Source organism: Mytilus galloprovincialis, chromosome 5 (assembly GCF_965363235.1).
Source record: "Mytilus galloprovincialis chromosome 5, xbMytGall1.hap1.1, whole genome shotgun sequence".
Taxonomy (NCBI): Eukaryota; Metazoa; Mollusca; class Bivalvia; order Mytilida; family Mytilidae; genus Mytilus; species Mytilus galloprovincialis.
The window spans coordinates 57,784,668-57,808,014 of record NC_134842.1 but is presented as its reverse complement, the minus strand read 5'-3'; the positions used below and the strand labels follow the sequence as shown (position 1 = coordinate 57,808,014).

At 32.7% G+C, this 23,347-nt stretch overlaps 1 protein-coding gene across 1 annotated transcript; it reads left to right on the top strand.

The window, feature by feature from the left end:
* The first annotated feature begins 383 nt into the window (after positions 1-383).
* Positions 384-23,347, top strand: LOC143074093 (perlucin-like protein). The gene is made up of 5 exons (XM_076249641.1): positions 384-426; positions 1,795-1,892; positions 18,928-19,024; positions 22,535-22,760; positions 23,214-23,347. Exons 1-5 carry the CDS (start codon positions 384-386, stop codon positions 23,245-23,247), a joined length of 498 nt encoding a protein of 165 aa, XP_076105756.1. The 3' UTR covers positions 23,248-23,347.

Genomic DNA, 23,347 nt, shown 5'->3' with positions numbered 1-23,347 from the left:
CAGTGGCTATCGTCTGTCCTATTTATTTTATTCTTTAACTGTTTTCACATTTTTCATGTTCTGCCTTTTATGACAGACTATAATGTTTGGGTTTTTCTCATTGTTAAATCTGAATTTTTTAAGAATGTAATAATGATTGCTTACATTCCCTTCAATTTAACAGTTGCTTCATTGGCATTCATGTAACATTTTTTTTATAACCCATACTTCACTTATTTCTATTCCACTTTTTACAAACACATTAGTACTTCTGGTCACAATGATAAATACTAACGTAGTTGTTGTCAAAACTAACAGTTATACACCAGATTGATCTTCAGAAGTATTGAGATGAATACGTCACTGATACTATCTTTATAGATAAGGTTTAACTGCATTGAGTAATGCATTTACTTGGAACATTTTGTTTTGTATTCCTTTTTTCTGGTAAGCATAGTATAAAAAATATTGGAAAATGATTTGATAAGGGCTTTTCGTTTAGAATTTTCCTTCTTCGAGTTCGCTATTTTTGTTGGGTTTTGTTTCTTACTTTTTTGTAAATATATGTTACTGTCAATAAAAAAAATTGTTCTAAATAGGATTGCCACCGGTAAATGATAAAGCTGATTCGTTATACAATGTATATGACTAACATCTCTTTTTTTTTTACCTTAAATTGGGTATTGAATTGGGGGTATATGTAAAAGAGACAACAACCCCACCAATGAGCAGATAATAGCCAAAGGCCACCTATGGGTCTTCAATGCCTAGGCTTTCCCAAAAATAAAAGTGCGAACTAGTTCAGTGAAAATGGCTGTCATACTAAATCCAAAGCATATAAATGAACTAAAATTAAAAAATACATACAAGACTAACAAAGGTCAGAGGCTCTTGACTTGGGACAGGCGAAAAAATGCGGCGATGTTAAACATGTTTAGTGAAATCTCAACCCTCCCCCGATGCATTTTGCAAACACACTGTAATACGCACAATAAAAATAAAGGCAACAGTAGTATACCACTGTTTGAAAGTCATAAATCGATTGAGAGAAAACAAATCCGGTTTACAATTTAAAACTGAGGAAAACGCATCAAATATTACAGGAAAACAACGAAACAACAGAAACACTAAAGTGCGCCCCAAAAAACAAACGACAATGCAACACACACAGAAACAAACTATAAGATAACAATTGCAATTTTCCTGAATTTGTTCAGGACGTTTTTAAGCCTTTATGGAAATGTTAAATATAACACTAAAATGACAACATTGCATGACAGGACTACAATACAAATAATGGAAGAATATTCAGGACAGACAAATACACAAATTAACAATAAAAAAGAACATTACGACATGCTTATAGTTATTAAAAGTACCAGACCTATAGTATATATTACGCCAGAAGCGTGTTTCGTCTACATAAGACTCATCAGTGACGCTCAGGTCAAAACAGTAAAGAAAGTCACACAAAGGATGGAAATCATTAATGACCCAAAATTCCAAAAGAAATGTGCCAATTACAGCTAAGGTTATCTGCCTAGGATAATCATTAGTATTTAGAATAATTGATACTTTTTCACGCGAAAAGAAAATAAAAAAAAGTTCCAGTGCGATGTCAGAATAGGTAAAAAAAGAAACTAAGCAAAATAACAATGATACATACAATTCATTAGAACGCCTTATTCAACAAACACCAATGTGACAGCAAAGTAGCAACGTTTTACATGTTTGCATTTAATCAAGCAAAAGTATTTTTAAATTGATTGGTTCATTTCAATATTACGCAAGCATTATTATGCTTTGTATTTTTAGTTGTTAACGGTTATGACGCCTGTCGTAATGGATGGATCAGATATAACGAATCCTGCTACCTCTTCAGCACTACTCCAGTTGATTGGGCTGATGCACTTGTTAGTTTAAAGTTCATGCGATTGGAGGAAAGAGCAAAATGGTAATGTTTTTCAATCTGAAATCGTATTCATGTCAGGGTCGTCTTTGATAGCTTGCTATGCGGTATTAGTTTTGCTCGTTGATAACGGTATCAGGTGATGTATAGCTAACCTTTTACATCTGTTGGTCTCACTTGAGAGTTGTTTCTTTAAACTATCATACCATGTCTTCTGACTTTTATATGACATCGTCTAAAAACATTTATCAGTTATTTTCACTCCTCAAAGTATCATACACATCAGTGTTCCGTTTTTTATTATGTCTGCCATAGATACATTATCTCGTCAAAACATATTAGAAAAACAACCATGGCATAAGTCAATGTTAGTGTTTATCAGTTTTTCGCCCTTTTGTCCGAAGTGTTTCATTTATATCATATACATTGCACTGCACTGCATTGTGAAATTTGTGATTTTCTAGTATGTTTACCTTTTGGTGTTTTCCATCCAATTAAAGTTCTGTCGTGTAACATTTTTAACACTGTAGATTGATTATAATATAGTTAAAGACTTATTATCTAAGTTTTATTGGGTATAGGTGATCCAAGAAATTAAATGTTTAACACAATATATTTATTGTCGAATAGTCTGAAAAATATAGATAAATATTAGTCTAAATCTGCGAAAATATATACCAAAAAAATTAATGAATATATATTTTATTAAAATTAATACATATCATTACCTACAGGTTGCATATGCAAAAAACTCATCATAGATACCAGGATTGCAATTTTATATGCAACTTTCAATATCAGATATGTTCCGAAACTACAATCCCCTTCTCTTTCACGAATGTGACCTACCGAATTAGACTATTTACCGGATTTGTTATCACATAAGCAACACGACGGGTGCCACATGTCGAGCAGGATCTGCTTACCCTTCCGGAGCACCTGAGATCACCCCTAGTTTTTTGGTGGAATTTGTGTTGTTTATTCTCTAGTTTTCTATGTTGTGTCGTGTGTGCTGTTGTTTGTTTGTTCTTTTCATTTTTAGCCATGGCGTTGTCAGTTTGTTATAGATTTATGAGTTTGACTGTCCCTTTGATATCTTTCGTCCCTCTTTCAAGTAAAATATATATTACAAAAATAAGATGCTTCCAAGTTACATATACCAATCTAAATATAAGCAGCTTCTATGTGACATATATAAAATATGAACAGCTTCCATGTAGCATATATTTCAATGTAAGTAGCTTCCATTTTACATATACGCAACATTCATTAAAGGTCAATAACACAGCTGACAATTGTTGTCCATTGGTTTTTTATGTGTTTTGTTACTTGATTTTGCCATGTGATTATGGACTATCCGATTAGATTTTCCTCTGAGTTCAGTATTTTTGTGATTTTACTTTTTATGTAACATATATATACAAGATCCGTTAAATAGTAAGTAAGTTAGTATTTTTTTTTTTTTATTATAGTGACATGTGTAATCACATTTCAGTAAAGTACAATATATTACATACACAATAAAATACACCCGACCCATTGGGTCTATAAGTCCCTTTCAAATCATAAAACGTAATTCTTTTATCACGAATTTCAAACAAAATAATGAAAAGTAAAATTGTTAGCTATTTGATATAATATTTAAAATTTTTAATAAAATATTAAATATATTTTAAATATGCGCAGTATATTTTACTCGTCAAGCGACATGTACAGCTATCGTATTACATATATACAAGAATTAATACAGGCAATATGTGAAGCTTACATGGTACACACAACATTCAACAGAGGCAAAGTGTGCTGCTTTCATATACCATATATGAAACATTCATTGCAGGCAATATGATTATGTTCTTGAACCAGATACATGAGCGGCAATATGCGCAGATTTCATGTGACATATACACAAATTTCATTTCAAACAAAATGTGCATTTTCTAGAACCAGATACATAACATTCATTACAAGCAATATGCGCATCTTTATTGGAACAAATACAAAATATGTGTTACAGGTAATATGAACAGCTTTAATGTAACGTACAAAATAAGAAATATTCATTACAGATAAAGTACGCAGCATTCACGGGTATGGTCGGGGTAATTATAAACACTCTGTTACAGTTTACCTTTCATACTTCTAAACTTCATATGGTATGACCGTTCATTAAAAAGACGCTATCATATAGGTTATTTTATTATTATATTATACTAAAACGATTAGCTAAAAAAAAATTTCACACAGTTAATTTTATTTACTTGTCAAAACTATAATAAACACATGTTATACTAACTCGAATAATTCAAGCCCTTACCGTCTCCGATTCTCTCCACCTTTCGAATGTAGTGATCGATAGGGAGCGTAATATAACGACTGGATTATTCGGGTTAATGTTATACCGATCATTACCGATTTGTTATTACGAGAAAATGGCAATAAAAAAAATAAATTCCAAAAATTCTTAATGAATTGTCACAAAAGAAGTAAATGGAAAGTAACATAGTTTATTTAAGTTATCTTGTGAGTATGATGTATTGCAGTCATGCTACGATATTTGAGATCTACAGCTTTTTAAAAACACCGTGGACATATCGGAATGGCCCAAGACCTCGGTATCAATGTACGCAGCTACGAAAAGGCTAGCTTTTCACTCGCAAACAAAAGGTGTAAATGCAAAGGATCGTGCACAACCAAGACTTGTTAATGCAAAAAAAGGTATGATACCGTGTGGAAGTAAATGTCACCCCAAGCCTACATGGAAGAATGTAATTAGCGATGAAAACCAATTATGGCACCAATATTTAATTTTACGTAGTATTTGAGTTATAAAAATAATACGTAATCATGTAACCATCATTGTTTTTCTAGATAAAGTTTTTGTATTATTGAAACTTTTATAATGTTATTTAAAAAAAATACCTATATGGTCTAAATACTCATATGGTCCGGCCCGTTAATAACCAAACGAGTATTATACTCGTATGGTCCGACCATACGCGTATGGTCGAACCATATGAGTATACGCATATGGTCATGACCATACGCGTATGGTCCAAATACTCATATGGTCCGGAACATATACATAATTCATTTCAGGCAATATGTTCAGCTTTCAAGTCAAAACTTATAGAAATAGAAACAGCGCAAGAAGATATGTTTATCAAAAATCATCTTCGATGCATGCATGCCCATGGTAAGTCTATATGCTATTGGTTGTAATTAAATTTTAGAAATTTCTTAAGATTAAAGAATAAATGTTGATCTCCCTCATACAAAGCTATGATTCCTGGTCCATATTTGGCTATACGTAATGTCTTTTTTTACTAATCAGTTCTTTAACTTTAGTGTAAAGATATATAGATTGGTCTCGAGCATCACGCCTGCATTTATTTGCTATATATTTCATACAAAAACACATTTTTTCGAAGACATTTATTGTTGGATTTTTATAAACAAGACATTTTAAACACCCATTGTCTTAAAAATATTTGTTTATATGGCCATAGTTTTGTTTTTTAGTTGTTTTTGTTTTCTCTTGATGTGAACACAGATAATAAAAGTTGATTTGGTTGAAATATGTAGCAAATTTCTGAACAAAAATTTTTTTTTGTGTTTATCTCGTGAGAAAATAAAAATGATCCACAAAAAAAAACAATCAAATAAACCTGTGATAATTCTGCTTCTATTGATATCAAGTTGCTTAAATTCAAACCAGAAATGACCTCAAAATAGTTTTTTTAAATGTAGTTTTATATGAAATATAAAGGGTAAAATCTCAAGTGACGAATACGTGTGGTAACACAATATTCAAATATGTTTTTTTGCTTCTTTCTTTTCCTAATTACTTTATGATACTTGCCCTTTATGGGCCGATGAATGGTTTAATAAAGTATTCGTATTCATACCAATAAAGAATCAAAAACGAACCAAAAACGAACTTTAAGACCTGTTCAATAGTTGGTCTATAATCTTCTATAAACTAATTTTGTTTTATATGAAGCTATAAGATTGATTATCAGAGTCATTGAATAAATTTCTTTTGTAACTTTGTTTCTTTTTATATGTTACTTTGTGTGCTTTGAAAAGCGGGATGCAGAATAATCTTAGTGTCCTGTTTTCATGATTTCATGGTTTTCAAGAATAATTCGTATTCGAAAAGTTGCATTTGTGTATCACCTGTTTCTGTTCTTCTCTTATTTCTTATCCAGATGATTTGTCGACGGCTAAACATTGCTTATATGTTTTCTTATTCTACCTATTGCGGAAGACAATATGTTACATTTTATAAATTACCACTTTTTGTCTTCAGATTCAAGCCACCTAGTGGATATTGGATGGGATTGCATGATATAGAAGTACCAAATGATTTCAGATGGGTTTCTTCAAATAAGACTGAAGGATATACAAGTTGGTATCCGGGACAACCGAATGGTCACCCTACTCAAAATTGATGAAATTATGGGCTTCTTTTCAATTTTAATTGGGCGGTGATGTCTGTTAAGATGCAACTTTATGTTTTATCTGCGAGAAAGGGTAAGTGTATCAATTCGTTTTTTATCAATCCGATGATATGAGGTAGAGTCGTCATTTGTCAACATTAAAACATTTGTTATGATATTGACGAATATTCTAAAATGTAAAATAACAAACAAACCAAACTCCGAGAAAAACTATAAATGGAAGGTCCCTCATAAAATGTCAAATTCAAAGCTCAAACACATCACATATTTCAAAAATAGGGGTACAGAAAAAGAGGGACGAAAGATACCAGAGGGACAGGTTCTAAATGATTTCTGTTTGAAATAGAGATGCAAAAAATACCAATCGATACTATACTGACAACGCCATGAAAAAGAGTATAAGACCAATAGACAAACAACATTTTGCAAAACACAACATAGAAATCTGATAGTAAAGAATCCCACCTAAAACGCATGAATTATGAAGAGTTGTCTGAAATGGGGAAAAGATCGATGTATTAAAGTCTGTGTCGAATGCATTATAATCGTAAGCATCTAGATTCTTTTAAATTATTCATTTATTTATATGAAAACATTTTTATTTGATTATGTTTGCATATACATTCAGCGGTATTACGAATACTAAAATGGATACAAGTAATTAACTCTGATAAAACCAGCAAAAAAAAATAAAATACGGAGAATTAAAGATTTCTTAAATTTGGATTTACATAATCATTTCCAAAATGTACTAGCTTCCATTCTCAATTTTAGCTAACAAAAATTGTGTGTGAAAGGAGCTAATGTTCTGCTGCATCGTATAAAAATGATAAACTATCCGTGTGACTTTGATTTTCTCGAAATGAATTTGCATGCATTTGTTTCAGAAGTGTTGTTGGCGAAAGTGAAGTCATTGGTTAAACCAGGCCTGATGTAAATGAAACAGCGCCTTTTTCTTTTCGGTGATACTGTTTTGAGTATTTGTTCGTTATAAGAATTGGCATAGCTTAGATTGTGTATCACATCCTTATAATTTATTTTTCTTTGCCATTAGTTATTTCTCGTCAATTAAGTATGCAATGACAAATGTTTTTATATATGTTTTTTGTTGTTGCTCAAAACTATATATGTAAGCATTATTCTTTCCTGAAAGCAGAAAGAATGTAGCAAGAAGGCAAATAAAAACCATATGTCGACAAGACAGACTATTACCGACAGAGATTAAACAAAATATCTTTAAGCGTGATGAATGAACTTAAAGAATAAACAAAACACATTCAGAAGGCTATGACGAACTATCTATTACATGTGATGTCAACAAAACTTTATAGCTGTTCAATTTTTATAAATTCATTCAAAACATATAAATCAAGGTATAAACAAAACTAGGCAAGTACATGATCCAATAAACAAATTAGAGCTTTGAAAGTCATGGACCCGAAATACTAGTTTGCAGCACAGACAGAAGAGATTCAGTTTACTGGTCATGTAGTTAAGGACTACTACATGTATAGCCATCAAGTGGGTTTAAACCAAACAAGATGAAACAACACTGAATATTATCTGAATAAATAAACAATGAGGCATGAAAGATACCAAAACAATATTTAAACTTATAAGTCGTTAACAAACTCCATGACGAAAAGGAACACCACCAAAAGACAAACAGCCGTATAAACAACACAAGATAGAATGCTTAAGACCGAGAAACATGAAAACAATCGAAAACCAGATTGATAACAGGTAGTGTTGAATGGAAGGCAGATCCTGCTATACATAGGACACATGATGTGTTAATCGACATGCAAGCACACTCGGTGATAAGTTTAATTCGGTAATGCAATAAGAGGAATACAGACGGTTATGTTTCCGAAAATTGAGACATATCCGACATCATCTGTAAAAACAAGATTCCTTAGCAGTCAACCAGCTCTTGTTTTCGAAGGGATGCCTTACGCTTCACTACAGTTTTTTGAAACCTTGGTCTAATAGCTTCATTTTAAGCTTCGACCGGACTCCAGGCTTTTTGGTCATGCATTCATAATCGCATTCAAAAACCACAATGTACTATGATCACACGGTTTTGAAAACCTTTCTAGAAGCCCGATAATTTGAATGCTATGTAATAGTTACCAAAGGTACCATGATTATAATTTAATATACCAGACGTGCATTTCGTCTATAATAAGACTCATCAGTGACGCTCAGATCAAAACAGTAATTCTATGCGATGGGACAGAGGATATGTTACTTAATACAATTTGGAAATCGACAATTATGACGAAAACAGAAGTCTAGATTATAGCAACAATAGATGGTGTATATCTGTGGTCATCTCGTTATTTGTGACATAAGTATTATAGAAAGCCAAACTTTAAGGAAAGATCACTTCAATTATACGAATAAAAAGGTTACGCTTATTATTTTTTTCAAAAAAGCATGTCTTTTGTTTATTTGTTTGAAATGTCCTACATTTTCATATGTCAGGGACTTTTCAAACTGATTATTACGTATATGTTTTATGCATTGTCGTAGGATGTATGATGACATTCAGATACTTGAATTTTCATGATTTTGAAAAGGGGATGCTGTAAACCAACTAGTAAGACAACTCGAATATAAATCTTTACAAATACGAAATAATTGGTCCTACCCGTCTATAAAAACATAAAGAAAAGTATAAAAAAGACATCCCTAATGTTGGCTAAAAAGGGTTAAACCTGCAATTATAAGTTGGTTTATAGTAGTCTCCTTGGCAATCATACTGCATCTTTTCTGTTAAATACATTTCTTGTTGCAGCCACTCTATTTCATTGATACTACTATTCAGATAAGAAAGGCAAATCCTAAAATACTGTATCAGAAATGAGAGAAATGAAAGTGAAGTACTGAGCATCACTGTCAATACCTATCCTACTTGATAGAGTGTATGATTTTACTTTCTTCCAGCGATAACAGATATACACAGTGCTTAAATGTATTGAAAATAAAGTTTAAATGATTGAGAATAAATCTTTATAAACAGTAATTGATTTCAACCCTTTCGGGGTCATAGTCATATGAGGTAATTTTGCATATTTTCATACTTTAAAGAAATAACACGAATTCAAAATACGTCTATTTTAAACATGATATATACATTTATCAATCATCCTACTATCTGTTCAGTTCCCTTTGAGATTAGTGATGGACAAGTTCATGTGTTGGTAGGCACAGAAATTTCCATAGTATCTGCCAGAATATACTGTCCTGAAATGAAAATAAATGATTTGTGCACTTTTGTACATACAAAAATATTAAATTTTATATGCGTGCAAATTAGTCTTTACATTGAGAAAATCGTTGTCAGTGACAGTTAGCTGACAATATACAACACGAAGACATTTAGCATCCTTGACTAAGACGAACTTCATAGTTAGATAATAGGAAAACCTGCAGCAATGTTAATCGACATAGGCAACATAACCTTAAATCGACCAGTATATTTCTTTTTCACTTATGGGTAATACAAACCGCAAGGTATTTAATTAAGGAAATTGTGTGGAATCAAATGATATTACAAATACATGACACAAAAGCAGGGAATCTAGATTTGAACTTATGGCATAGAACAAAAGGATGAGATACCAAGGGGTTAAAAAATTACAAGAGAAACTGCCACCGAGGAAAGTATTTCCGAAAAGAAAAAGACAAAAAAAAACAGAACACATTTATACGATCAACATGATATTCCCAGCTTAAATTTTCATCAATGTCAATTCCAAATAATTTGAAAGAATAGACATTTTCAATACATGTTTCGTTGACGGCAATACATAATTCTGATAGTTGTGTAATTTTTTGTTCTGAACCCAATTTCATACACTTAGTTTTTTGTGAATTATATTTCTTATTGTTATTGTAACACCAAGATTGTATAAAATCATTTTGTAATATACTGTTTATTTTTAGCTCATTTGCCTGAAGGGCCAAGTGAGCTTTTCTCATCACTTTGCGTCCGCCGTCGTCCGTCGTCGTTAACTTTTACAAAAATCTTCTCCTCTGAAACTACTAAGGCAAATTTAACCAAACTTGCCCACAATCATCATTAGGGTATGTAGTTTAACAAATGTGTCCGTTGATCCGACCAGCCAACCAAGATGGCCGCCATGGCTAAAAATAGAACATAGGGGTGAAATATAGATTGTGGCTTATAACTCTGAAACCAAAACATTTAGAGCAAATCTGAAAAATTGTTTATCAAGTCAAAATCTATCTGCCCTGAAATTTTCAGATGAATCGGACAACCGGTTGTTGGGTTACTATCCCTTAATCGGTAATTTTAAGGAAATTTTGCCGTTTTTGGTTATTATCTTGAATATTATTATAGATAGAGATAAACTGTAAACAGCAATAATGTTCAGCAAAGTAAATCTACAAATAAGTCAAATGACCAAAATGACCAGTTGACCCCTTCAGGATTTATTGCCCTTCATAGTCAATTTTTCAAATTTTTCTTAAATTTTTGTAATCTTTTACAAAAATCTCCTCGGAGACAAAATGTAACCAAACTTGTCCAGAATCATCAATAGAATATCTAGTTTAAAAAATGTATCCGATGACCCTGCCGGCGAACCAAGATGGCAGACATGACTTAAAATAGTACATAGGGTAAAATGCAGTTTTTGGTTTATATCTCTGAAACTGAAGCATTTAGAGCAAATCTGACTGGTGGCAAAAATGTTCATCAGATCTAGATGTATCTGACCTGAAATTTTCAAATAAATCCGACAACCAGTTGTTGAGTGCCTGCCCCTGAGTTAGTAATTTTAAGGAAATTTTGCAGTGTTTGCTATAATCTAAGATATTATTTATATAATAGTTCTTGAAAAACCGGTCATTATCGTGATATATGGACTGCCCACAGGACAGTGGTATTGACTAAGATAGTGATAATGACTGAGCCAAAGGCGAGGTCATTATCGCTGTCGCAGTCAATACCACTGTCCTATGGGCAGTCCATGTATCACGATAATGACCAGTTTTTCAAGAACTATTATGTTTATTTCATTGAGAAACCATGTTTTGGAAAATTCTCGTAAATTCAAAATGCCTAAAGCGAACTCGAGTAGTTGTACGATTTCTATGGCAAAGAGTGAAGACCAGTCGTAGTAATACTGCCATTCATTTTAGTGTAATTTTTCAGTATATAATTACTTAATCAAGTTATCTTTAATTTTATAATTAACGAAAACATATAATAAACAATTCAACAACTTAAATATAATATTTTATTTCATATCGGTTGAGAATAAGATTCTCTTATTGGATTAAAAGGGGTCACATGACATTCATTATTCTTCAGTAATAAATTCCATCGGTCATTAACAGAAAACAACGGACCAGAAAACCGGTCGTTAACGAACTTTTACATGATATTGACCGGTGGGGCGTGGTTTTCGTCTGATAATCACCGTTGGGGCGTGGTTTCCGTCTGATAATGACCGATGGGACGTGATTTCTCTGTTAATGACCGGTGGGGCGTGGTTTCTCTTTTTAAAGAGATGTACCTTTTATAAAACATGTTCCTGCTTTTAATATATGATTATATTCAAGTTGTTAAATTGTTTATTATATGTTTTCGATAATAATAAATTATAAAATTAAAGATAACTTGATTAATAAGTATTTATATACTGAAAAATTGCACTAAAATGAATGGCAGTATTATTACGACTGGTCTTCACTCTTTGCCATAGAAATTGTACAACTACTCGAGTTCGCTGTAGGCATTTTGAATTTATGAGAATTTTCCAAAACATGGTTTCTCAATGAAATAAACATAATAGTTCTTGAAAAACTGATCATTATCGTGATACATGGACTGCCCGTAGGGCAGTGGTATTGACTGTGACAGCGATAATGACCTCGCCTTCGGCTCAGTCATCATCACTATCTTAGTCAATACCACTGTCCTGTGGGCAGTCCATATATCACGATAATGACCAGTTTTTCAAGAACTATAATTATATAAAAAATCAGGAACATGTTTCATAAAAGGTAAATCTCTCTAAACAGAGAAACCACACCCCACTGGTCATTAACAGAGAAATCACGCCCCAGCGGTCATTATCAGACGGAAACCACGCCGCAACGGTCATTGTCAGACGGAAACCACGCCCCACCGGTCATTATCATGTAAAATTCGTTAACGACCGGTTTTCTGGTCCCTTTTTTCTGTCAATGACCGATGGAATTTATTACTGAAGAATAATGAATGCCATGTGACCCCTTTTTTTATCCAATAAGAGAATCTTATTCTCAACCGATATGAAATAATATAGTATCTAATGATATCTTATACTATAAATTATGATTTAAACCTTATTTTACATGATTTCCAAAGAATCAGTAAATACAGGTGAGCGACACGGGCTGTTTAGAGCCTCTAGTTTCAAAGTTTTATCATAAACATGTTGGATTTTTCAACATAAAGTGGTAAATCATTTATATATGTTAAAAATAACAGAGGACCTTAAATAGAACATTGAGGCACTCCATATTTTACAACGATTTATCAGATTTAATGTTAGCGTATTGAACGTCTTGTTGTCTTTCAGACAAATATGCTTTTATCCAATCTTTCATATCTTCTCCGATATCATAAAATGTTAAATTAAAAGTATGGCATGGTTAATAAGCTCAAAAGCCTTACTGAAAATACTGTACCAACTATTTCGCCATTATCTACATATTTTTACCATTCATCAATTAGTTTAGTCAGCGCTGTTTGACACAAATGACCTTGTCTGAAACCTGACTGAGCGATATATAACATTTTTTTATTGTGTTAAAATTCCTATAACTGTGTACATACATGTCTTTCAAAATTTTTAGATATTTACAGTTTTTCTGCACCAGATGCGTATTTCGCCAATCAATATCTCTTCAATGATGCTCGAGGCCAAAATATTTGGAAATCCAAAGCTTATTTAATTAAAATATGAAGAGCTATAAACAAAAAAGAACCGAATTGATAACAACTGTCATATTCCTGACTTGGTACAGGCATTTTCTTATGTAGAAAATGGTGGATTGAACCTGGTTTTACAGCTAGCTAAACCTCTCACTTGTATGACAGTCGCATCAAATTCCCTTATATTGTCACTGATGCGTGAACAAACTAAACAGACACCATTGGTGAAAATGTGAAAAATAGGGGTACAGCAGTCAACATTGTGTTATTGCGCGTTTGAAATTCGCACAGGTAGACATAAAATAATTTTGGGGAAGGTCTAATAACAGGACAGATAAAACCAGGACAGTTATTTTCGATACGTTTGTACCTGTAACTTTTGTTTTACTCAACATATTGTTAATTGTATAATGAAGAACAGGGTATTTACTTATATTATTTGTAAAAAAAAAAATAGAAATAAATTAAAAACCAATTCTTCAGAGAACAATTGAAGGTCTTTCCACCTCGATAATAAGAATGAAATTTAAAAAACAATGTTAGAAAATGTCACTCCTTGTTGATGTTATTTGGTTCTTCAAATTGATATAAAAAATAAGACTAATAGGTATATGCAGAAGACTTGAAATAATTTTTAGCAAAGGTCAAAATCTAGAATGTCAAATTGACCTTTGACCTTGACCTCAATTTCAAGGTCATAGGTCAGTGATCTCAAATCAAAAGACCCCAGGTCAATCATTTGTATGGTTGTAGAGAAATACTGATTTCAAATACATAAGGGGAGAAAACTCCTATAAGGGTTAACCAAAACACTTCGACTGAAATAGATTGAAGTTGCGCCTTTTTGTAAACAGCAATTTGGCAAACAAATCATATCATTTACTGTAACAGTTTCTTTTGAATAACGATAACAAGCAAAATTCAAAATTTATAACATGACCTTGACCTTCGACCTTGATCTCAATTTCAAGGTCATAGTTCAGTGAACACAAAACGGAAGACCGGAGGTCAATCACTTGTATGGTTGTGGAGAAATACTGATTTGAAATACATAAGGGGAGAAAACTCCTATAAGGGTTAACCAAAACACTTTGACTGAATAGGTTGAAGTTGTGCCTTATTGTAAACAGTTATTTGGCAAACACATCATATTATTTACTGTCACAGTTTCTGTGGTATAACGATAACAAGCAAAATTCAAAATTTAGAACATGACCTTGACCTTTGACCTTGACCTCAATTTCTTTCAAATGGACCAAGGACTTCATATCAAAAGAATGTAGGCCTCTACGACTTATAACGTATGAATTGATCCAACAAATCGCCTATCTTAAATTTTCAAAGGGAAATAACTCCCATAAGATGTCTTCCGATCACTAAAGTCAAAATAAACCAAATCATTCTCAAGAGTAGACGAACAATTTGGTGAAAACAGTTTGCTAAAATCTTTTACGGTTTTAGAGATATAGTGATAAACAAGAAAAAGGGGACGTGGGGAGATAACTCCTATAAGAATAAGTGTTCGGTCACACAGGGTGAGTTTTGAAACCCCAATTACTGTACAGCATCATTGGCCTAAAAATCCATTCGATATGTTGTAAGACAAAAAAGCATCTCAGACGGCAGAAGAAAAAAAAAATAATCAGAAGAAAAACAAAAGGTCTTTCCACGAAAAGTGGAAAGACCTAAAAATAACTAAGTTTAAAAAAATCTACAAGCCTGGGACAGTTTAATCTTATGAAAAAAATGGCTAAAATTGCAGAGAAAAGTTTACTTATAATTGAAATATTTTCTCCAAAACAACTGTCTGGCATAATATTTTTGTACGATTATAAAGTTTATGGAATATTTATTGTAAAAATCTATGATTTAATATTTTTCTCATCATTTAAAGGTGAAACAATCTGCCAGGACAGTAGCCTTTCACGTTAGAAATTTTGTTGAAATTATTTCAAAATCAAAATATAAAGTTTAATATCTTCTTCAAAATTAATTTCTGGTAAACAAATTTACTTCATTTGAAAGTTTAGAATATAAGCTTTAAGAAAATATAAAATTTTATGAATTTTTATGTCATTAACGCGAAAAAAATCTGCTAGGACAGTAGCCTACTCCGTTAAATTTGTAATATTTTCTTCAGAACAATTGTCTATGCTTTCTCTAGTTGGTTGTTTTTCTGTGGTTATAGTCGGTAATAAGGTATTGTTAACATGGCATACTTTATCTGCTGTACATAGTGATATTCGGTGAAGATGTGGGATTAACAAAAACCTTGAAATGGCATACAGTACGAAATAAACAAAATTGCAAAATTGCACTAACGATACGATTAAAAATACAATGAACCTGACAGGGAGTCTTCATTATATAGCAAGGATCACTTATGACAAGAAATTGCCCCGAATTTCAACTTTATCAAGAAATAAGAAAAAAAAAACATATCTAAAATTGATCAATTTCAAAAGCCTGAAGTTAAGCTCAGTAAAACAAATATTTGTATTATACTAAATGCTCTTTAAAGACTGCTCATTTTTACGATCTTGTTAAAATACAATGATTTTGTGCATTGTTCCGAGGTTTGGCCACAACCTATAGCTACAAACCAAAAAGTTCTGTTACCAATAATATTTAAATTGATTCCCAAGACACACAAAAAAATCTGAATATTGGAATACTGCAACAGTAAATCATGCTAAACTCTGTATAATTATTGGTAAATGTGCCAAAACTCACAACAACTCAAATCCTGCATCATAATCGACAATAACTTCGTATTCCTAATTTGAGTTGCCAAAAAGAAGTTTTTTTGTACTTGAAGTAATATCACAAAAACTTGCATATGAACGTTGTAGCGTATTGTCCTGATGAAAATCTCTAAAATCTTTTGTAAAACAAATCTTTTTATAATTTCACGGTTTTCCGTTTTCAACAATATATATTACACATGGTTCCATATTCTACATAATGTTTTGTGCTTATGGACAACCCTAACATACAATAGAGTCGAAGCCACTTTTAAGTAAATTTCGCTAATGTTTGTTTCCGTAATTCTCTAAACGAACAGAAATAAATTAAAATGATCCCAAGAAGTAGTTAGGTGAATACGTCACTAATATTATCTTTATAGATAAAGTTTAACAGGCTTTGAGTAATGAATTTACTTGGAACATTTTATTTTGTATTCCTTTTTTCTGGTAAGCACAGTCATAACTATTGTAAATTCATATTACTGTCAATAATTAATGTTTGTCAGTGTTCATAAAATGTTGACATGGACATTATTTCTTCAAATTTGGGAGTGCGCTGGGAAATGATAAAGTTGATTCATTATGTAGTGGACAATCATGTCTTATTTCTTTACAAATTGATAAGAAACTCGTATTCAATAAACTTGAATGTGACAGCAAAGTATCGACGTTTTTCATGTTTGTATTTAATTAACTTTGAAATACTTGGTTTTTCATAGCAAGTGTATTTTTAAATCGTTGTTTTCATTTCAAAAGTATGCATACTTTACCATGCTTTACCTTTTTCAGTTGTTTACGGCGCTGACGTCTGTCGTAATGGATGGCTCAGATATAACGAATCCTGCTATCTTTTTAGTACAACGCCAGTAGATTGGGCTGATGCACTTGTAAGTTTAAAGTTCGTGTTACGTGAGAGAGAGCGAGACAGAGCTCGTATATTTTTTAATCTCAAATCGTACTTATTCTATCTAGACATATTGTTTTATTTGCTATTTCATGACCTTTAATAAATTGATATATGGCATGGGTTTTACTCATTGTTGAAGATCACAAGCTGACGTATAGCTGCTAACTTTCTACCGCATTTGATCTTTAGTAGAGAGTTGTCTTATTGTCAATCATACCACATCTTCTTATTTTTATATGGCATTATCTTAAGAACATTTTTGTCATTTCTTTCCATTCCTAAAAGTATCTTTACTTCCATGTTTCGGGGTTATTTTATGACTCCAAAAGAAACATAATCTGGTCAAAACAATTAAAAAACTACCATTAAATTAGCCAATCTACCAAGATTTTACCAAGTTTGGGTTTTTTCGCAATTTGGTCTAATATGTTTTATTTATTTTATATACATTGTACCCATAAGATAAGGGTTACACACACTAACGTGTCCTATCGACTTGTCAGGAAACCTGTCAAAACAGCGAAATCAATTTTCTGTCAAGTTAACATGAATTTCCTCTTATTCAACGAAACTTCATACCCACAAAAATTCATGAACCCATACCACACTAATAAAAGGCTATTTGTAAAATAAATACAATAGTGCATACAGGTAATATACTCAGCTTTCAGGTAACATATATCCCAATATTAGCAGCTTTCATGTTACATATATGCCAATATGAGCAGCTTTAATGTAACACATATACATATATTATGTATGTTTTGTTAAAATATATTTTTTCACTTTTTTGGTTTTTTTGAAAATGTTGTTTCTGACTATAGATTAATGATTAAGATCCGTTTTTGTTATCTGATGATACGTTTATTTGGCAATCGACAACGGCAGCCAGCAGGGTTTAATAACATCTGTTGTTCGACCTGCTAGTCAAATGCGTTTGTTAAAATATACTTTTTTTTATTTTATTGGTCTGTTAAAAAATTTTGTTTACACTATGTTTAGACCCCTCTACCATGAAACGCGTTTTGCAGGCACACGTAACCGAATTGCGGTTTTCATCAAACGCAATCATAGGTTTGAACGTTGTTTTCAATTAGGGCATGTTTATATTTTTTAGGGCTTGAACTAAATGTGCCTTTGAGTTTATATGATCCGTTCATCTTATTATGATTCGTTCATCCTAATTAGACTCTTCAATATCCAAGAGTCTATCCTAAGTTGATGTAAAATTATATTGCCTTCCAAATACCGTTTCGATTCTTCCATGAAGAGACATTAATTGCCGAAAACCGGTTATGGTGTACAAATTTTGCACCTTTTGTTTGCGGTATACCATCTTAATAACGAATCAATTTAGTAATTATAGGTGATATGTGCATCTTTCTAGTGACATATATATAAAATATTAATTTCAGATCATATACACAATTTTTTAAAAGAGGGACGAAAGATACCAAAGGGACAGTCAAACTCATAAATCGAAAATAAACTGACAACGCAATGGCTAAAAATAAAAAAGTCAAACAGACAAACAATAGTACACATAACACAACATAGAAAACTAAAGAATAAACAATACGAACCCACCAAAAACTAGGGGTGATCTCAGGTGCTTCGGAAGGGTAAGCAGATCCTGCTCCGCATGTGTTGCACAGTTTAAAGTTTTATCTCTTGTGTTGTTTGTACTGATGTCTATTTGTTGGTGTAGGTTTTTGCTACGGCGTTGTAAGCTTGTTTTCGACTTGTAAGTTCGAATATCCATTTTAGTACCCGTCGTCTCTCTTTCGTGTAACATACCTGTATTATATATAAAACATTCATTCTAGGTTATATGTACAAATGTTATGTTACAATATTCCAACGTTCAGTACATGCAATTTGTCCAGCTTTCATGTCACATATACACTTTATTCATTACAAGTAATTTGCGCCACTTTCTATTAACATATCAACAATATTCATTACAGGCAATATGTGCAGCTTTCAAGTCACAACTATTAGAAATAGAAACAGCACATGAAGACACGTTTATCAAAAATCATCTTCGAAGTGTTCATGACCATGGTTAGTTTACTTAATTTTGTTTAGTTAAAAAAAAACGAAAAAAATATGATATAGATTTGATGCTTGAGACCAAAAGCTATTTCAATTAGTCATTAGCCATGAACTGATAACTTATATCTCAGTAACATTTTGCAAATGGTCTCTCGTCTTTTAAGGTCTACTATCGATTGCGTCTATTACCACTTCTTTAACAAAGAACAGTCTGTCTTTTCAGCTTAAATCATTGATGGCGATCCGATGGATACATCTGTTGTAGAGTTGTCACTGACTCAGACGTACTTATAAATATAATTATTTTCTGTGACTGTCTCTTACATTAATTTGTAGGATCTTTTACTATAGATAATTTAGCTGATCTGTAACAATAACATCTTCATGCCTTATATATCATGTACTGTAGTACGCCGCTAGATTAAAACTGACGAGGAAAGGTAACACACGGCCACTGAAAGCTTTATTATTTGTAGAGCCCAGGTGTTCGTGTGGTCTAGCGGGACGGCTGCAGTGCGGGCGATTTGGTGTCACGATATCACAGTAGCATGGGTTCGAATCCCGGCGAGGGAAGAACCAAAAATTTGCGAAAGCATATTTACAGATCTAACATTGTTGGGTTGATGTTTAGACGAGTTGTATATACATTATGTACACAGCCATGTATCACCATCATTGATGGCGATCCGATGGATACATCTGTTGTAGAGTTGTCACTGACTCAGACGTACTTATATATATATATATATATATATAAGTTCACCCTTATTGTTTAACTTATAGGGTTTGTGTTACTCAAGCTAGTTTTTTGTGTTTTTTTTAACGGTTATTTTGTTTTCCCTTCATTTTTGTGCATCTTGTTTTTCTCTTTTATACAGTTCCATAATAATGAGTTTACAAAATAAATGAATAACTTCACCTAAATTATAATGTTATATAGGCATATGTCCATTAATAATTATCAAAGGTACCAGGATTATAATTTAGTACGCCAGACGCGCGTTTCCTCTACATTAGACTCATCAGTGACGCTCATATCAAAATAAGTATAAAGCCAAACAAGTAAAAAGTTAAAGAGCAAAGAGCATTGAGGATCAAAAATTCCAAACGTAATCTATGGCTGGGATAAGAAATTCCTTATCATTTGATATCGTCATACTTATAAATTAACAGTTTACAAAACTTTGAAGTTATGAAATACTAAGGCTTTTCTACTCCAAGAATAGATTACCTTAGCTGTATTTGGCAAAACTTTTAGGAATTTTTGGTCCTAAATGCTCTTTAACTTCATACTGTTACGGGATGGGAGTGTCCCCTAAGTAAAAGTATTCTACAAGGTTAACTATACACTGGTGACTAGGTTATTGGTCAATACTGATATAGATCTGTCAACTCTGGTGTCGAGTTACAAACTATGTAAATACTGGTAGCGTAGCTGGCACAATCATCAAGGCACTATGTAGTGTAGCAGGCGAAACAGCTACGGCACTGGTCTAAATATTGTAGCTCAGAAACTCATTATTTTAACACTTACTTACTTATTACATGTTCAACAGATAACAAGATGCATTGAAGCTTTACAATTTATTATCAATTTTTTATCAATACTTTTATAAGTATAAATCACTTAAAACCCAACAGAGAACTTTAGCGTAAAATATTCAGAGACACCCCCCCCCCTTTTGGTACGTTAATCGTTTGTCAACATCGTAGTAAACGTAGTAAAACATCTAGGTCTATCATGGCTTGGTCCATTAATCCAACGGGAATGCATACATGTTACATGTCGTTTGCGGGTTCCATCGACTGCGGCTAATTAGTTTTTTGCTCTGGTAATTTCCTTGGTATCAGGAGTGAACGCCCTGGTAGCGGGCCGCAGTCTCCTGGAAGACTGTTATTCGAGTTAGTTGTGCACTTGCTTTTATACGTCTGTCCAACCAACGTCTCGTGCCCCTATGGAGATGGTTGGCAAATTACGTTATGCTGATTGGATGCTGATCTCATGTCATTATGTCACCGACGTCAATAAACAAAGTGATGCAAATGTCGGCGATCGGAATGTTGACATTATGTCGAGTCGGGAAATGACCAAACGGGACTTAATTAACTAAGCTTACTCTCAGTATGTATGGGGCCCGGTTACAATATTCAGACCCTCCAATAATAAAATAACAAGGTTATAAAGCGGGAACATGTGAAATAAGGATAAACCGAAGGTGGGAACAATCGGTCAGTCAGGGACCCCCTGGTCAAACAGTGAAGACGAACTCTATATCATTATTGCCAGAGACCTTACTAACACTATCTACATTCAAAAACTATAAAAGAATATGTAATTTTCATCAAATGTCTTTGCATACGCGTTGGCTAACAGTAAACGACGAACGCAAAAAATAGAAGTGATGGTTTACTGAGTAGCCAAAAAAAGTTATATGTACAAAACCTACAGCTTACCCTCTAAACCGTAATGTTACTATACTAGTATTTGGCCTTTTTAACATTTTTTTCATTCGAGCGTCACTGATGAGTCTTTTGTAGACGTAACGCGCGTCTGGTGCAATTATATTTCAATACTGGTATCTTTGATTAGTTAATCTATCCCATCGAACTTGGGATAAACGATACACCAGGTACAATTAAGGCTTCTTCATAGCTTGAATAACATCCAGAAATTAACAATGAGGGTCGATTGAATGCAAAATTTTACGACAATAGAGAAGGTTTAAGCATCCAATTTTGAACTTTCCATTCTATGTAGCACCATTCCACCATCGCCTGCATACGGATTATATCTCAATGTAGTTTCAATATTCCAGGGCTTGTATTTCCTACCATAATTTACTAGATACAGGGTTACTGATCACAAGGAAGCTATTAAACCAACAGTTGAATATGATTAAGTTGAAGTCATCCTTTCGTTAATTTTACTTGTAGTGGGTGACCGTTATGGAATTTATGTATCCGAAACACAGATGCTAGCGAATATGCTCCAAATGTTGTAACTACAACTCCGTTCCCTTTTCCTCAAATCAAATCTACCAACATTAGACTTACCGGGTTTGTACTAACATGAGCATCATGATGGGTGCTATATGAGGAGCATGATCTTTTTACTCTCCCGGGGAAACTGATATCACCTTGGGTTTTGGTTGGGTTTGGGTTTCTCAGTTTATAGTTTTCTATGTTGTGGCTTTTGTAGTCTTGTTTGTCTGTTGGTCTTTTCTTTATTAGCCATTGCGCTGTCAGTTTATTTTCGACTTATAAATTTGAATTTTACGGACGCAACCATGACTTGGTTGACCGTTCAGGCATAATAATACCTTTGGTGTCTTTTGCCTTTCTTTTAGATCCGAATTTACTCCTAAACGAGTAGTTGCATTTCAATATCTCCCGTTTCTGTTCTTCTTATATTATCTTCCAGACGATTTTTTCCCTACAAAACACTGCTTATATTTTCTTATGCTCCATATCGTGCAAGAGAATATGTCAAATTTGTATTTAATATCATTTCTATCTTAGATTCTAGTCCACCGAGTGGATATTGGATGGGATTGAATGATATAGAAGTACCAGATGATTTCAGATGGGTTTCATCAGATAAGACTGCAACATATGTAAGCTGGTATCCGGGACAACCGGAGGGTCATACTCATCAAAACTGTGGGGTTTTATGGACTCCTTTTCAGTTCGATTGGGGCGATTACTTTTGCAAAGATACTAGTTTGTATTTTATTTGTGAGAAGGGGTAAGTTTTGTATTCTTTTTATACATCTATCATGAATGGGCGCTATACATGTTATATGGTGTAAACGTTCGTTCGTCAACATTTTAATAAAAACAGATTTAACTACTTTATAAAGCCTGCGTTCACTTATTCGTGTTAGTTGCCTCGTTTATTCAGGTTAGTTATATTCAGTTGTGTTTTAATTTCATCCTTACCTAATTTACACAATTTAACCAGATCATGTGAAATGCCGATTTTCACAAAATAATTTAAACATTATGAAAAAAGTCATAGTCAGAGTTACATCTATATTGAAGGTAGAACTGCAATAATTTTTTAAATGATGAATAAATAGTTTACATTCACAGATTTGATTCAAATCTGAAAATTCGTATATTGGATAAAATAAACGTCTATGTTCTTAAGTACTATGACTATGTACGAATAATAAAATTTTTGTATTTTTGGGTTTAGAAGCATGGTTGACAGTGGTGAAATCATTGGTTGAATAGGAAGAACAGAAGACATATTTTCATTTATTTAGCCGTTGATAATTATACCTACAGATGATTTTAAGAAACATTATATTTTAACAAAATTATCAAAGA

What these genes read in the sequence shown, in the direction of transcription:
- LOC143074093 (XM_076249641.1), top strand. Translation starts at nt 384, where the DNA reads ATGCATTTACTTGGAACATTTTGTTTTGTATTCCTTTTTTCTG. An exon ending in TTTTGTATTCCTTTTTTCTG is followed by an intron (nt 427 to 1,794) that starts GTAAGCATAGTA and finishes TTGTATTTTTAG; the next exon opens with TTGTTAACGGTTATGACGCC. An exon ending in TATTTTATTTGTGAGAAGGG is followed by an intron (nt 22,761 to 23,213) that starts GTAAGTTTTGTA and finishes TTTTGGGTTTAG; the next exon opens with AAGCATGGTTGACAGTGGTG.